General features: G+C 50.0%; 4 protein-coding genes across 4 annotated transcripts; 2 read left to right on the top strand and 2 right to left on the bottom strand.

Annotated features, from left to right (window-relative positions):
• Positions 1-4: 4 nt before the first annotated feature.
• On the top strand, positions 5-1,368 carry FOIG_12633 (replication fork protection complex subunit Csm3/Swi3). Its single transcript, XM_031213565.1, has 3 exons — positions 5-283; positions 334-409; positions 464-1,368. The coding sequence occupies exons 1-3, from the start codon at positions 84-86 to the stop codon at positions 1,061-1,063; spliced, it is 876 nt and encodes a 291-aa protein (XP_031056896.1). The 5' UTR covers positions 5-83; the 3' UTR covers positions 1,064-1,368.
• Positions 1,369-1,445: 77 nt separating this feature from the next.
• On the bottom strand, positions 1,446-3,714 carry FOIG_12632 (uncharacterized protein). The gene is made up of 2 exons (XM_031213564.1): positions 2,975-3,714; positions 1,446-2,914 (listed from the first exon to the last, which is right to left on the bottom strand). The coding sequence occupies exons 1-2, from the start codon at positions 3,280-3,282 to the stop codon at positions 1,708-1,710; spliced, it is 1,515 nt and encodes a 504-aa protein (XP_031056895.1). The 5' UTR covers positions 3,283-3,714; the 3' UTR covers positions 1,446-1,707.
• Positions 3,715-8,218: 4,504 nt separating this feature from the next.
• On the top strand, positions 8,219-10,078 carry FOIG_12631 (uncharacterized protein). The gene is made up of 2 exons (XM_031213563.1): positions 8,219-8,750; positions 8,802-10,078. Exons 1-2 carry the CDS (start codon positions 8,406-8,408, stop codon positions 9,075-9,077), a joined length of 621 nt encoding a protein of 206 aa, XP_031056894.1. The 5' UTR covers positions 8,219-8,405; the 3' UTR covers positions 9,078-10,078.
• On the bottom strand, positions 9,138-13,362 carry FOIG_12630 (uncharacterized protein). Its single transcript, XM_031213562.1, has 2 exons — positions 10,128-13,362; positions 9,138-10,075 (listed from the first exon to the last, which is right to left on the bottom strand). Exons 1-2 carry the CDS (start codon positions 13,272-13,274, stop codon positions 9,395-9,397), a joined length of 3,828 nt encoding a protein of 1,275 aa, XP_031056893.1. The 5' UTR covers positions 13,275-13,362; the 3' UTR covers positions 9,138-9,394.
• Positions 13,363-13,421: the final 59 nt, after the last annotated feature.

Raw genomic sequence — 13,421 nt, 5'->3', positions numbered from 1 at the left:
TCGACGCGTCTCCCCAGTTCAAGACGCGTTAAGCATTGAGTCCACCAGATTCTCAAGATCTTTTTATATAACCACAAGACAAGATGCCTACACTAGACTCAGATCCCGCCAACGGGCTTGATAACTACGATGTTGACGACTTTTCTGACGATCCATTTGCATCGCCACCACCCGAAGCGGCCAACAAGAAGCGAAAAGAGCCAGATTCTGGTCTTGGTATTGATGAAGAGATTGATGTCAAGAAGAGGGCGCGAGTTCCCAATGTGAAACTCGACGAAGAGAGGTACGGAAATATAATACTGCGTGGTCTCAAGTGATACTGACATTATGTAGATTACTTGGACCAAAGGGTATTCCCAAGCTAAGACAAAGGGCGAAGGATCTCAAGATTAAAGGCAAAGGCCATGAAGCATGTCACCATCTGCCAATTAGCACAGTGGAAACACACTAACGGTCAGTTCAGTTCTCTGACGCCTCTCGACTACTATCCTTCTACCAACTATGGCTAGACGACCTCTTCCCAAAAGCTAAATTCCTCGACGCCCTTACAATGGTCGAAAAGGCGGGCCACAAGAAACGAGTCATGATTGCACGAAACGATTACATCAACGAAAGCAAACCCAAAGATAGAACTGCAGACGACGAAGAAGAGGACGACATGTTTGGTGAAAACGATGCATCAAAACCTACAGAGCAGGAGGGTACAAGACCAAAAACACCAGAGCAAGACACAGGCGTGCCAGACGATGACGATCTTTACGATGCCACACCACGAGCTGCACAACGAAATTCAGGACCAATTGTCCCCATCCGCAACGACGTTCCAGAAGATGATGATTTCGAGGCTCTTATCGCCGAGGCAGCAAGTCACGATGCAGCTCCGAGAGCGAGAACAAACCCTACACCAGCAGAGCCAGATGACGATGACCTAGATGCTCTCATGGCGGAAGCTGAGAGCCATGATCAGACGAGCAAAGAGAAGGGGCAAGGGTCGAAAGATAAGGAGACGAATAATTTTGATGATGAAGAGGCGGCTATGCAAGAGATGGATGGGTTATGGTAATGCTGCAAAAGATATCAAGATAGTTTGGCGTTGGGCGTTTAGTTAAGCGCGAGTTTTATGTCGTCGGCGCATGTCATTGAACAATCAATTAATCTTGTTGCCAATCAAATGTTATTCATCAAGAGTATTGCTTGCTTCTAGGTTACCGATCTCGAGATATATGATTGCTCAACTTCAGATGATACTGGCAGCTGCACGGAAAACAGAGTCTTACAGATGTCACGGTGGTCAAAGAAATAGAAAGACTTCGAATAAGAACAATCCTCAGCGAAGTTTAAACAAGTTAATCAAGTGCGCTAATACTCTTCAACATTACCTCCTCTTTTTCGCATCCATACTGGACTCTGGAGTCTCTTGACGCTGAAAGACAACTGAAGATTGAGTGTCAATATCGTTTTAATGAGTATCACAAACTGAGGCAACAGCCAAGTCGGCATTCAAGGCAAAGGCAATTATCACGGGAATAGAACAGATAGTGTTGGTCATACGCTTCTTTGAGCGTTCGTTGTATTGTTACACAAAAGATTTAACTGATGGGCTTTATTGCCAGTCCCCCCTGGGACATTGATCCTTTGCGCCTTGCACCGTTTTTTTCCCAAATCAAAACATTATCACATTACGGTAGATCATCATGGATATAACTCTCATAATGTCTGTACCCGATTGTTCTCTTCCTCCAATATCACTGACAAAGCAGCCTTCTTGCTTGGTTGATCTACACGTAGTGGGGAGCGAGTCTCAGGGTCGAGGACCTCGCCAGCTTCACGCTGAATTCGGGCCTCCTCTGTGCGGATGGCCCAGAGGAGTGTCAACAATAGTTCACGCGACGGCAAAGTAATCTCGGAGAAACACCTTACCAACTCGTCTTGGCCGCGCGAATCCTCAGTCTCGCGCTCCGACTTCTCGACCCTGTCATCGCGTCCCTCAGACACCAACCGCAATGCCACCAACGTCGCATCCGTTAGAGGACGCGCCAGGGAGGGGCTGCTGGATAGGATTTTCCGAAGAGACTTGATTCTCAAGTTCGTAGAAGCGGAACTCGTCGCTGAGGATCGCAGCGGCGTCGTCGGTTGGCTTCTGGAGCTCTGCCGTGATGCCGTTGTCGGTGTCGTTGATGAAGGTGTTGTACAATTCGTCGTTGAAGCTGTTGTCGAGATTGAACGGGGACGTGTCAAAGTCCAGATAAGGCTCGTCAGTAGCTGAGGAGAAGGGTGAAGAGAGATGCCCGCTTTCAATGAGATAGCGATCTGTGTCAAGGGACGTTGACAGAAATTCAGAACCACCGCAGCTGAAAAGAGTGTCATCTGAAGTGGCAGGAGCCAGGCCAATGTTGGCTGAGTCAAGGTTGTGGGTGACTGGGACTGGAACATCTTCGACACCTCCGCCGACATGTGACACTGCAGGTCGGACAACATCGCAGCAGGACGTTGTGTCAGGTCGGGAGAAGTGTTTTCAGACTGTTCCAGGATTGTCTCTTTGGCCGGCTCCTGTTGGAGGATCTCTTCAGATTCTTCGGGGACGGGTGATAGGCAGGGGGATAGTGCCATGGGGTCGACGGTGGCGTTGGGAGACACCGTGGTCTCCGTTGGCTGGTGTGTTGTTTGGGGGCTGAAGAGCTCCTGTGACAGAGGGGGAAGACCATTCGCCTTTCGCATCTGTGCAAGCTCATCCATGAGCCGGGCGTTCATCTGCTCAGCCTGTTGAATGGCAGCCTCGAGGTCCTTGTTCCTCTTCTCGAGCTGCTCAACCTCCTGCCTCTTGCGTTCACGAGAGGACTGGGCCGCGCGGCGGTTCCGTAGAACGCGTTCAACTCGGCGTTGCTCCTTTTCATCAGCGGTCTTGGCTCGCTTTCTGCGTGGGGAGTTAGTGGAACCGTTCGTGACATCATCTTCAGTTGTCGTTGGTTCATACCTAGGAGGGAGGTTTGTCTTGGGCTCGGGAAGGACTTGGCCCCATGACTTTCTCTTCTTGGTGGTCTTCTTCTCAGGGGCTGGAGAAGGGCTTGGTGTTGATGCAACGCCCTCCTCCTGCTTGATCATCGGTAGTAGAGAGTCATCGTTGTAGGACTTTGGTGTCAACATGTCCATGGGGTTCACTGTTGAAGCTGCGCTAGGGGTGGTAGCGGCGAAGAGTGATGTGTAGGCATCTTCAGGAGCTGACATGAGAGACTCGGCTGGAGACTGGAAGAATTGGGAAGCTGGTGACCCTTGTTGCTCCATGTTTGTGTTTGTTTGTGTGTGATTAGGTGTGTGGTTTGTTTGGATGGAGAATCTGGAATTGGGTCTGAAATTCAGATACAGCAACGGATATTATGGGGATAAGTAGCTGTTATTAGAGATGTATGAGGCGCAGGCAGCGATGTTCCACCATCACAAGACTTGGCCAAAGTGTGAGTCAGTGACTAGACTTTGATTACGTCTGCCTTGATCAACTATGAGTCAGGTCAGGTGATGGTGATGACGATGTGGAAAGGAGCTTCAAGAGGAAGAGGACAGGTGTTCACTCTGTATTAGCGACCTTAATTGCTGGGTGCTTGTCGGTTTGGGAATGGAAAGGTCAACTTGGTAGGAGCGGGCAGGCCCTCTTTATCTCTTGAGGACACGTTGAGAGTTTGGAGGGGCACGGCTCGGTAGATGCAACTGCCTGAGGCACCAACCCCTGAGATGGGGTACCAAGACTACCCCCTGAAGTCGTTTTGCGAGCCTAAAGAGGGAAGGTGCTCTCGGATAGGACCCTTCTGGTGCCGGGATGCACTGGTGCACTTCGCTACCCGGCCCCTCCTGGAACAGGCTTTCAGGGGGCGCAAGTTACGCCACCGAGCGACACGCACCTCGACTGCAGGGGGGCTTAGGAATCTCCCCCACAGCGCATGCCGTAGGTCTCATTGGCGGAATACGATCTGACACAGCGCTGTCCGGGCCTGTACGGAGCCCCATCGACCGTTCGAGTTTCCAAAAAAAGGGGTTTGATCAATCGGAGGCCGTGAGACCTTGGGTTCAGTCCGCCCGTTAGTTAGTTGACGGGCCTGACGGAGCACTGAGCCTGCGGTGCCAGAAACGCCGTTCTTTGTTCAGTAGGTGACGGACCTTGTAGCTCCTTGTGCCTCATTTTGAGGATGGTGCGATGATCCATTGCGGAGACATTGTACTCGGTACTCGTGGTGGATGCACGAGAATAACGATCAATAACTCAAAAGCTGATGAGGCTCGTGTAACAAACCACAGACCCCGTGTTGGTGGTTTTAATTTTAGAGAACGAGAGAGATGTAATAATACCTGCGTAAGATAAGCCCAAAAACTGACGATTCTCATGAATACGCTTCAGCCATTTCTCCCTGTGGGTGGTGCAGCCCGTGCATTCCCATGGAGGAGAAAAGGCTATTGAAATGTCGTGATCCCCTCTTCTTGGTAATAACCACTGATATGGATCTACATCATCAACTCAACAAGAGGCTTTCATCAACTCTATTCCGTAGGTAGTTATTCACACTTTACAGAGTTTAGCATGGCCCTATAGCATGTTTGTTTCCCCCGTGGCGTCTTGTTCTGCACAATGACGAGATCTCAAAGAATGGATACACCAAAGGAAAATGGGCGAAGGAGGTCGAAGGAATGGATCCGACAACCACACAATTCTAGGTGCCTCCCACTGTAATTCCTCTGCCCAGCGCTCACGATATGGAGAGTCCTAGGCTTTTACCTTAGTTTTTCGTACACAGTCAGCTATTGTCAGCTCTCCACCAAACCCACCAATCCACCCAAGCCACGCAGGGAGAAAATCCACAGACTCAAGTTTATTCATGCAGGGCATCATCATTTCTCTCGTTATCGTCGATGATGGCTGCCAAGGGAGAAGAGAGAGAGAAAGCGGTGTTGAAAAGCCATCAGCTCTTTGGGGTCCGTTGGTATGTGGCCAAAGGGAGCTCAACATAACCCTCAGGCAGAGGGTCTCTTTGCAATCAACCATCAAACTCAAAGCAAATGATGGACAGGCCAATTGAACAGCTCAGTAATTATCGTGACCCCTCCTGTAGTGAAAGCCTCGTAAACAACGGAAACAATATCACGGCGCCTCAGGGAACATTATCGGTGTTACTGCTACTGCTGCTGCTACGTGACAGACGAGACTCGTAACGAAGCATTTGTATGCACACTTCGTAAGACGACGTCGTCTCTTGTATAAGCGGTCATGGCCCAACCTAGAAGCTGGGCTGACGCTGACTGACGCTGGCTGACGCCTCATCAAGTGGAGTTTGCTCTCTCGTGTGTGTTCCAAGAAAAGAACTGCCTGAAGCTAACTAAGCTGCTGGTGTTGCTGCTATTGTACCGCCGGCCCTGCCGGGGACGCATCCGTCATCCACCAAAATACCACCTCCTCCATTTGTTTCGCTGGCTCCGGAATCTCAAGGCCTCCATATTATCCACCAAATGCCCCCATCTTGCCATCATCGACAGTCGCTCATCTTGGCTCTGTTTCCTTGATTGCTGAGATCGTCAGGCTCTCAGAGCTTAGTCTTGAGGCTACCAGTTTCAGAACTATTTTACTTTTCGTCAAGCTTTGCATTTGAGTTCAGCTTACGCAGGGACAAACTATCAAGCGATGAATGTAACAATGAACCTTGATAAGTCGGTCTGGTCTGATATGCATTAAGATTGGCGATATAATCGCGAATCCCCTCACCAGATTCTCCACTGCCGAGATACCTGTCTGTAGATGCGGTGAACTGACCTCTGGACTGTCGGTTTTGTTGAGCTCCCTTGATTGCTGGGATTGTTAGGTCCGTGAATCAAAGTCTCAAGTAGAGTTCAGCTTTGGGTCTTCAAGCCTCAATGCCGAATTGGGATGGAACATGCAGATTTTCTCATTCGTGAAGATGGTCGATTCCATTCTCCAATTCACAGGTTCTTCGGTCGAGCTCCCTTGTAGTGCTACGGATCGCCTCCCCGCGACCTGGAATGGAACGCTACTTTAGTTCTCTGAGAGACTGAGACCTGCCAATGCCAATGCCATGCAGCTGGGACCTCGCTACGAAATGGGGCTCCTTTTCTTGGCGAGACTTGAACTGAACGAGACAAGACAAGACAAGATCTCGCCCGTCTCGAGCGGGAGGGAAGGGGATGGATCTAGGCGAATCTACCAGCCGCCCATCCCATCCCATCACTTCACTTCAGTCCAAGGGATTCCCTCTTTGAGACACGGAAGGGGGAGACATGCCAACGGTTAAAGTCGCAGGGAGAAACGTTCAACCTCTTCTGCCTCCGCCCTCGTTTCTGTCATGTCTCAGGAGCACCATGTTTCACTGTAAGTGATCTTCCCGTTCACTGCCCCGTCAGAGATATCGTTCGACCCTGATAGTCAAAGAACCCCCTTTCCTGATCCCTCGAACCCAAGGATGCCGATAGTCTATCCCTTTTAGCCTGTCCAGCTCGCCTCTCGTCCCTAGCTCCCACGATAGTTCTTCCGCCGGAGATATAGTCCATACCATAGTCAGACCATAGATTCGCGCGCCAGTGATTGAAGGTCTGGACGCAAGAGGAGCTGGTGGAGATTCTCATTCCAAAACGTAGCGTAACCCCTGGTTTGCAATATCGGGCTCATCTGAGCTTAATTGAACCAATTAATTAATCTCAAACCTGTGCTCTATTGCCGGGGCCGTATCGAATATTATCTTCATCTCTGACTTATGCCATGTCCTATCAAAGAATCTCATCTCATATTCGACGCGTTCCCCATTGCGTCAGGTTGGCCGCCCCGTACTTTTGTTAGTATCAGAAGACGACGGAAGCACAGTGAACCCACTTCCTCTCACGATCAGACATGTCCTATATGAATTGCTCATCTCCAATCTCATCCCCATGCCTGAGTCAAGTCTCATCAGCTAAAACTTCAGCATTGATCACTTTCCAACCGCTGTTTTCGCCCAGCCTCTTCGCGTGCGACCGCTGCGGCACCACCCGCCGCCCCTTAACCAAGCGTTACTAGGACCAGACATTGAGTGAGAAACAGACTCGGATCGCAGCAAGTCCAAGCTTGGACTCCTCAGGATAATTACTCGTTTGTTGCGCAACGAAATGTGTAGTACGCGGCGACGCGCAAATCGGCATGTGGGATATTAATGCTTATCACCCAACCCGAACTGCCGATTGTCAAGATATCTCTGGGCCGGTCTTATAACGACCCTCATTACCATGTCTCGATTCTTGCAACAGAACTTCCACATACCGAGGGCCCAGTAATTTGCGGCCGCCCTGGGGATGTCACAACGGCCGCTGCTCTTGAATGGCATCCTCAGTCCTACGGCTTCTCATAGAGTTTATGCTCGTTCCCTTGAGGTCACTGACGTTTGTCGTTTGTTGTTTCTTGGTAGCTGAATCCTGCCATTGACTCGCCAATGGCCGTTGAAGTCCATGTTTCATATCCAGTATTTTTAGAATGATCTCATGTTGTAGCAACTTTATATCTTGAAACAATTATAGCCCAACGAAGCGTATAAGTCACCGAACCTGAGGCGATGTTTCAGCGTCGTTTCAATAACCATCGCATCTTGAATCGTTAAGCCGAAAGTCGTTCGTTCTTGCTAAATGTGAATCTGCTCTTAGGTCCTCCCTTCGTGTAAGTGTTTGTGTGCGTCGTTCCAGAAGCTCGAGTTGCTCGTTCACTGCTTAAGCCATAGTAGCTCGTTGGGTGGAATATTATACTAGGGATAGCCAATTCTTTCGGTATTCATACCTTCTGGTGCTAATAAGTATCTCTTAAATTGTATAAGACGGCAGTGCATGTGGCATTATTGGTGAACATACACTCGAACATGTGTCAAAGCCATTAAGTCTTTGATTGGCAATTTGGCTGCATATTGTTCAGTATCCTCAAAAGGTCGTATGATATCATGGCTAGGTCACTATTAGCACCAGAGACAGTCAATTGAGCATCTCCATGATCGTCAGCAAAACACTACTGTCAAACCATTACTACCCGTCAATGTTCGTTGTTGATGGACTCGCTGATTGACTTCGGTCAAAACTACCCTAGATCAATGTAACAAGCCTTCTTCCAGTGGCTGTGCAAAGCCACAATCAGGGCCTTATCAGTTCCGCCAAAATTATCCGTCGCCGTTCGTTGCGTCATTCGCCCACTTCTCCAGCCTGTCTTTCGTGGCGCCCCGCATTCAACCATCCCATCGCAAGCCAAGTCAAGTTCCGATTCTAGGCCTTCGGCGCTTCCATGCCTACCTAAAGTTTACACTCACAGGACATTTACAACCTCTTCCAACTTTACTCCTCAACCGTAAAAAAAAAAAAAACCTTCTTCCTCTACGACTTCTACCATCAACCAACCACCTACAATGGCGAACCGTCAGATGGCCCGCGACATGCAAGTCGAGTTCCAGGCTCGCTTCCAAGCCAAGCAGGCTCGCCGCGAGGCCCAAAAGGCAGCCAAGCAGGACCCCATCCTGAAGAAGCAGATCCAGGACCTTCTCAAGAAGGGCGAGACGCAGAAGGCTTATCAGAAGGCCAAGATGCTGCTGTCGAAGCAGGCGCTTGCTCAGCAGATGGATCAGATGGCTGATATGGCCGAGTTGTCTGCTGCGCAGATTCAGGCCAACAACTCGATGAACCGCATGACACAGATGATGGCCCAGTCATCACGAACTATGAATGTGGCCCAGAAGAACACCAACCCCGAAAAGGTGAGCACATTGTTATCCATACAATATCGACCGACACTAACAGTAGCCTAGACCCTCGTTACTCTCGAGCAGTTCAAGCAGCAAAACGAAGAATACGCCATGTCCAACGGCATCTACCAAGACGCCATCACCCAGTCTACCTCCACCCAAGTCGGCGAGGATGCTGTCCACGAACTTCTCGGCAAGCTTGCCGACGACGCTGGCCTTGAGCTCAGCAAGGAACTCAACCAAGCGACACCTTCGAACGCCGAACCCCAGCAGACCAACGAGCCTACTGCTGAGGAGGAGGATAAGCTCCAGCAGAGGCTTCGAGCCCTGCGTGCATAGTCTTGCTGCTCGTCACAGGACTTGCCTTGTTTGGCACTTTTGAACTCCAATTATTTTATGCGATAGGGTGGCATGACAGATTCATCATGATCAACTTTCGGAGAGGTACGTTTTCTTGGTTAAGGTTTGGCGTTGGGGTTTCTGGTGGCGACATAAATTCATCTTCATCTCCAACTTCGAGAATGAAGGCAAATTTTCTTTATTGTTTATCAATATCATACATTAGACATGACACTCGCACTCCCTTTTCTCCTACATGCTCGTGACGTATATTGCACGCTCCGTACAAATGCCAGATACTCCAAACCATGCTGGGCTTACATGTAGAGACTTGCCACTGCTGTGATATCCCTCTTGATCATTTCCTGTGCCTGTTGCATCTTCTGATATAGTTCGGGATCACCCACAATTCTCGCCGCGTTCTTCACCTCGCGACATGTCTCATCCAGTCGTGTAATCGTTCGTACAATCGTGCCTTCAAGGACGTCGGTCAAGCCGGTGATGTTCTTGAAGCTCATACCTCGAGCCCACTCGTAGACCACTTCCATGATTCCGAACCGTGGTCGAGAAACAAAGTCATTTGAGTCATCAGCAGACTGAATGACTTGCAGTCTGGTCTGCACATCGTTCACCTTCTCGGAGATGGCAACAATCTTCTCCTTTCCTCGCTCGAGGTTGCCAGTCAGGGATGGTTCTATGTCAGTCTTCTCTTGGAATACAAACGCCGAAAGGAGAGCGGCAATTTCGGCGGGTTCGTAGTCGGCGAGGACGTTGTCAAGAATGAGCTCAGTCAGGACCAGTTCATCACCAGAATGAATCTCGCAGGCGACCTTGCCCTTGAGCTGGATCCGAGTGGCATCATCGATGAAGCCAAGCTCCTTAAGCACTTGAACTCGCTGTTCGTAATCGGGTAGAAGTTGAAGGTTCTGATCAGACAATGACTGCTTCAGCTGAGAGATATGATCCTTGATGAGCCACTCATCGTGACACATAGCGAACTGTCCATATCGTTAGTACTGAGGTCTTTCAAGGAGGCTGAGGTAAACTTACGTGCTTCAAGAAGTCTGGACACTTCTCAACCGGTGAATTCGATATCGTCTTGACCAACTCAACTCTCTTCTCCACAATCTCCTGTAGTTGCAATTGCTTGATTCGAGAGAGATCGAGTTCCTCCCATCGATCGTCCCACGAACCACAAAGCTCTTGCAGTTTGTCCTTCGCTTTCTGATAGCCATCTCCGCCCTGGAAGATCTCAGGAACAATACCCTTGGTCACCCATCTTGTGAGACACTCCACGTCACTTAGAGGAACGTGAAGAGTCTTAGTCTGCACTCGCTTCTTACTCTTGGGAAGTTCGTGGAGGTACTTGCGGAATGCAGGGATGAAAGGAAGCTGATCGGTAGCATCTCGTCGATCTCGAAGTGACTTGATGGCGCATACGTGTAGTGTTGGATCCTCCGTCGTTCCTTTATTACTAACTCCGTCTGCGAGGAGGATGCCGATAGAGCGAATGCCGTCCCAGTTGAAGACAACAAGGCGGTGCTGAGAGAACATTCTACGTCCAATGGGGATAGATAGCAGACCCTTGTACAGCTCAAATGTGAGTCTCTTGAAGTCTTGGGAAGCTTGATGGCATTCGTCCATCGAGACGTCGCAGATCTTGCAAGAATCTCTCTTGACCTTGGCCAAATCTGCTTGCGCTAGTTTCACATCCTTCTCGTGTTCGGGGAGCAACTGTTGAGTGGCGTGTTCAGAGAAACTGCGCTTGATCATCTCTTCGATCTTCAACGCCTCCACTCGGAGGAGATTTAGGATCATGTTGTATGTCAGTCGGAACTGTGACCGCAACTTAGACGGCTCTCCCAGAATCATGTTTCGGAGATCTGCAACAGGAGGGGCATCGTCCAAGCCTCCTGGTGGCACAATGATGACTGAACCAACAGTATCAAGACCACGACGACCAGCACGACCGGCCATCTGAGTGTACTCTCCTGGTAATAGATTTCGGAACGAGTGTCCGTCATGCTTACGGTATCCAGAGAATACTACTGTTCGTGTAGGAAGGTTAAGACCCATAGCAAATGTTTCTGTAGCGAACAGGACCTTGACCAATGTCTGGGCGAACAAGATCTCAACCAGCTCCTTGACAATGGGCAACAGTCCACCATGATGAACAGCAATGCCTCGACTTAGAAGTTCCCTCAACCTGATGATCTGTGGAAGCTGTCGGTCGTCAGGCTTTAACCGCGCAACCGACTTTTCGATGATCATGTGAATATGGCTCTTCTCAGCAGCAGTGCAGAAGTCTTGGTTGCTGAGGGCATCTGCGTTCTCCTCACATCGCTTTTTCGAGAAGACGAAGATACAAGCTGGCAGGAGAGTTGACTTCTTGAGATACTGGACAAGATGAACCCAAAGGTTCTTGTCTTGCGCAACAGATGTGAAACCTCCAGCACGACCCCCACGACCCATGTGACCTGGAGCATGGCTTGCTCGTGGTGGTCCGCCCCGACCACGTTGCTGATTACCTCCTCTCTGCTGTTGACCTCCTCCACGTCCACCACGCTGGGGACCGCCTCGTTGAGTACCACCGCGTTGATTGCCACGAGGATTGCCTCCACGAGTGGCGACAGTAGTCTCTGCAGGCTTCGGCTTGTCCTTTCCTTGAATAGCAAAGTGTGCGTCCTTCCAGCCCTTTTCGATGAACTTCTTCTCTGAGTCAACGATCTTGTGGATGTTTTTTCCTGCCCAGAGATAATGCTCCAAGGGAACGGGTCGCTTCGGTGTAGAAATAACGTAGATGTCTTTCTGCTTCGTTCGTCCGACCCACGAAGCAAACTCCTTAGTGTTCGGAACTGTGGCGGACAGTAGAATGAGAGACACATGTTCGGGCAGCATGATAATGACCTCTTCCCAGACAACACCTCGCTCAAAATCGTTGACATAGTGGACTTCGTCGAAGATAACGAACTCGACGTCTCGGATCAGATCAGCTCCTCGGTAGAGCATACTTCGAAGAATTTCCGTTGTCATGATGAGGCAACTAGCCTCAGGGTTGATCTGAACATCACCAGTGAGAATACCCACCTCGTCAAAGGTCTGTCGAAAGTCGCGGAACTTCTGGTTACTCAGTGCCTTGATTGGCGAAGTGTAAATGGCCTTCGTCATGTGTTTAGCAGCCAGTGCGATTGCGTACTCTGCTACAACAGTCTTGCCAGCTGAAGTATGCGCTGCAACGAATACTGAATCGCCGTTCTCCAGGTGGTACACTGCTTCCTTCTGGAAAGTATCGAGTTCGAAAGGCCACTCTCTAGCCATGTCAGGTACGAGCTCTCTGAAGTTGGACATATCATGGTTGATGTCGACCATATGCGCCCACTCGCGACCGGCCTTGCGAGCACTCGAGGCTGCAAGAACTCCATGAGGTTCCAGGGCGGGGAACTCAACAGGCAGAATGTCGTCGATATCATCGCCATCCTCACCATTTTCGTCGGGAGTTGCATCCGGAGTAGTAACGTCTGTTGAAGCTTCATTACCACCTTCGTCGACCTTGGCGTCTTCTGGGTCTTCTTCGAGTACCTTCTTAACGGCGTTCGCATCTTCTTGGCTGATACTTGTCTTTTTCTTAGTGAAGTCGATTCCTCTGCTCATTCCAGGAGCCTTCTCTAGTAGTCCACCCTCGGCACCAAGCTGGATCACTCGTTCAAGCTTGTTTCCTGTAGAACTAGTCTCTGTAGCACCTCCTGTAATACCTGTGTGAACTTGATCCTCAAATGCCGCCGTTGCTTCGATACCCTCAAGACCACCAGGAGCGAAGGGAAAGAAACCCGCGGCGCCTCTCACGAAGTCAGCCCGGTTGGCAGGCTTTCGAGACAGACTTGTCGAGTTCTTGGCCGTGGCACTGTTTGCGGGGACAGTGACGTTCTTGTAGCCTGTAACACGACCTTCAAGTCCATGACGCTGGAATCTGGTGAGAGTTCGAGTATGCGGCGGTGCAACCTTGTAAAGCGAAGTGTAATCGGCCTCATAATCCCATCGCTGCTGAAGTCGGTTGAGCCACTCTGGTGAGAACTCAGGCGAGGGTGAGAGGAGGAGCTCCTCTAGGTGTCGCTTGAGCTCTTCTGGATCTTGAGTTGCAGGTTGGCGTTGACCGGTCTCTTCAGGCCCTCTTTCAAGGAGAGCGTCGATACCAGCCATGCCTTTTAATCTTGAATCAGCTTATAGGCAAAACTGTGAGGTTGAATTCGTTATGGTAAAATGAATATTGAAGTGATGAAAGCTCCAAGTTAAAACTGCCCCACCATTGACGTTGGTGATTCTGACATTCATGGCGGGACACTTATG

Source organism: Fusarium odoratissimum, assembly GCF_000260195.1.
Source record: "Fusarium odoratissimum NRRL 54006 unplaced genomic scaffold supercont1.27, whole genome shotgun sequence".
In the NCBI taxonomy this organism is placed as follows: Eukaryota; Fungi; Ascomycota; class Sordariomycetes; order Hypocreales; family Nectriaceae; genus Fusarium; species Fusarium odoratissimum.
Note: the sequence above shows the minus strand (reverse complement) of the source record. Positions and strands in the feature narration are given on the sequence as shown.

Coding starts and splice junctions, on each gene's coding strand:
- FOIG_12633 (XM_031213565.1), top strand. CDS start 84: ATGCCTACACTAGACTCAGATCCCGCCAACGGGCTTGATAACTACGAT. Junction 284..333: donor GTGAAACTCGACGAAGAGAG/GTACGGAAATAT, acceptor GACATTATGTAG/ATTACTTGGACCAAAGGGTA. Junction 410..463: donor TTAAAGGCAAAGGCCATGAA/GCATGTCACCAT, acceptor CGGTCAGTTCAG/TTCTCTGACGCCTCTCGACT.
- FOIG_12632 (XM_031213564.1), bottom strand. CDS start 3,282: ATGGAGCAACAAGGGTCACCAGCTTCCCAATTCTTCCAGTCTCCAGCC. Junction 2,915..2,974: donor AAGACAAACCTCCCTCCTAG/GTATGAACCAAC, acceptor CTCCCCACGCAG/AAAGCGAGCCAAGACCGCTG.
- FOIG_12631 (XM_031213563.1), top strand. CDS start 8,406: ATGGCGAACCGTCAGATGGCCCGCGACATGCAAGTCGAGTTCCAGGCT. Junction 8,751..8,801: donor AGAACACCAACCCCGAAAAG/GTGAGCACATTG, acceptor ACAGTAGCCTAG/ACCCTCGTTACTCTCGAGCA.
- FOIG_12630 (XM_031213562.1), bottom strand. CDS start 13,274: ATGGCTGGTATCGACGCTCTCCTTGAAAGAGGGCCTGAAGAGACCGGT. Junction 10,076..10,127: donor GTCCAGACTTCTTGAAGCAC/GTAAGTTTACCT, acceptor CGATATGGACAG/TTCGCTATGTGTCACGATGA.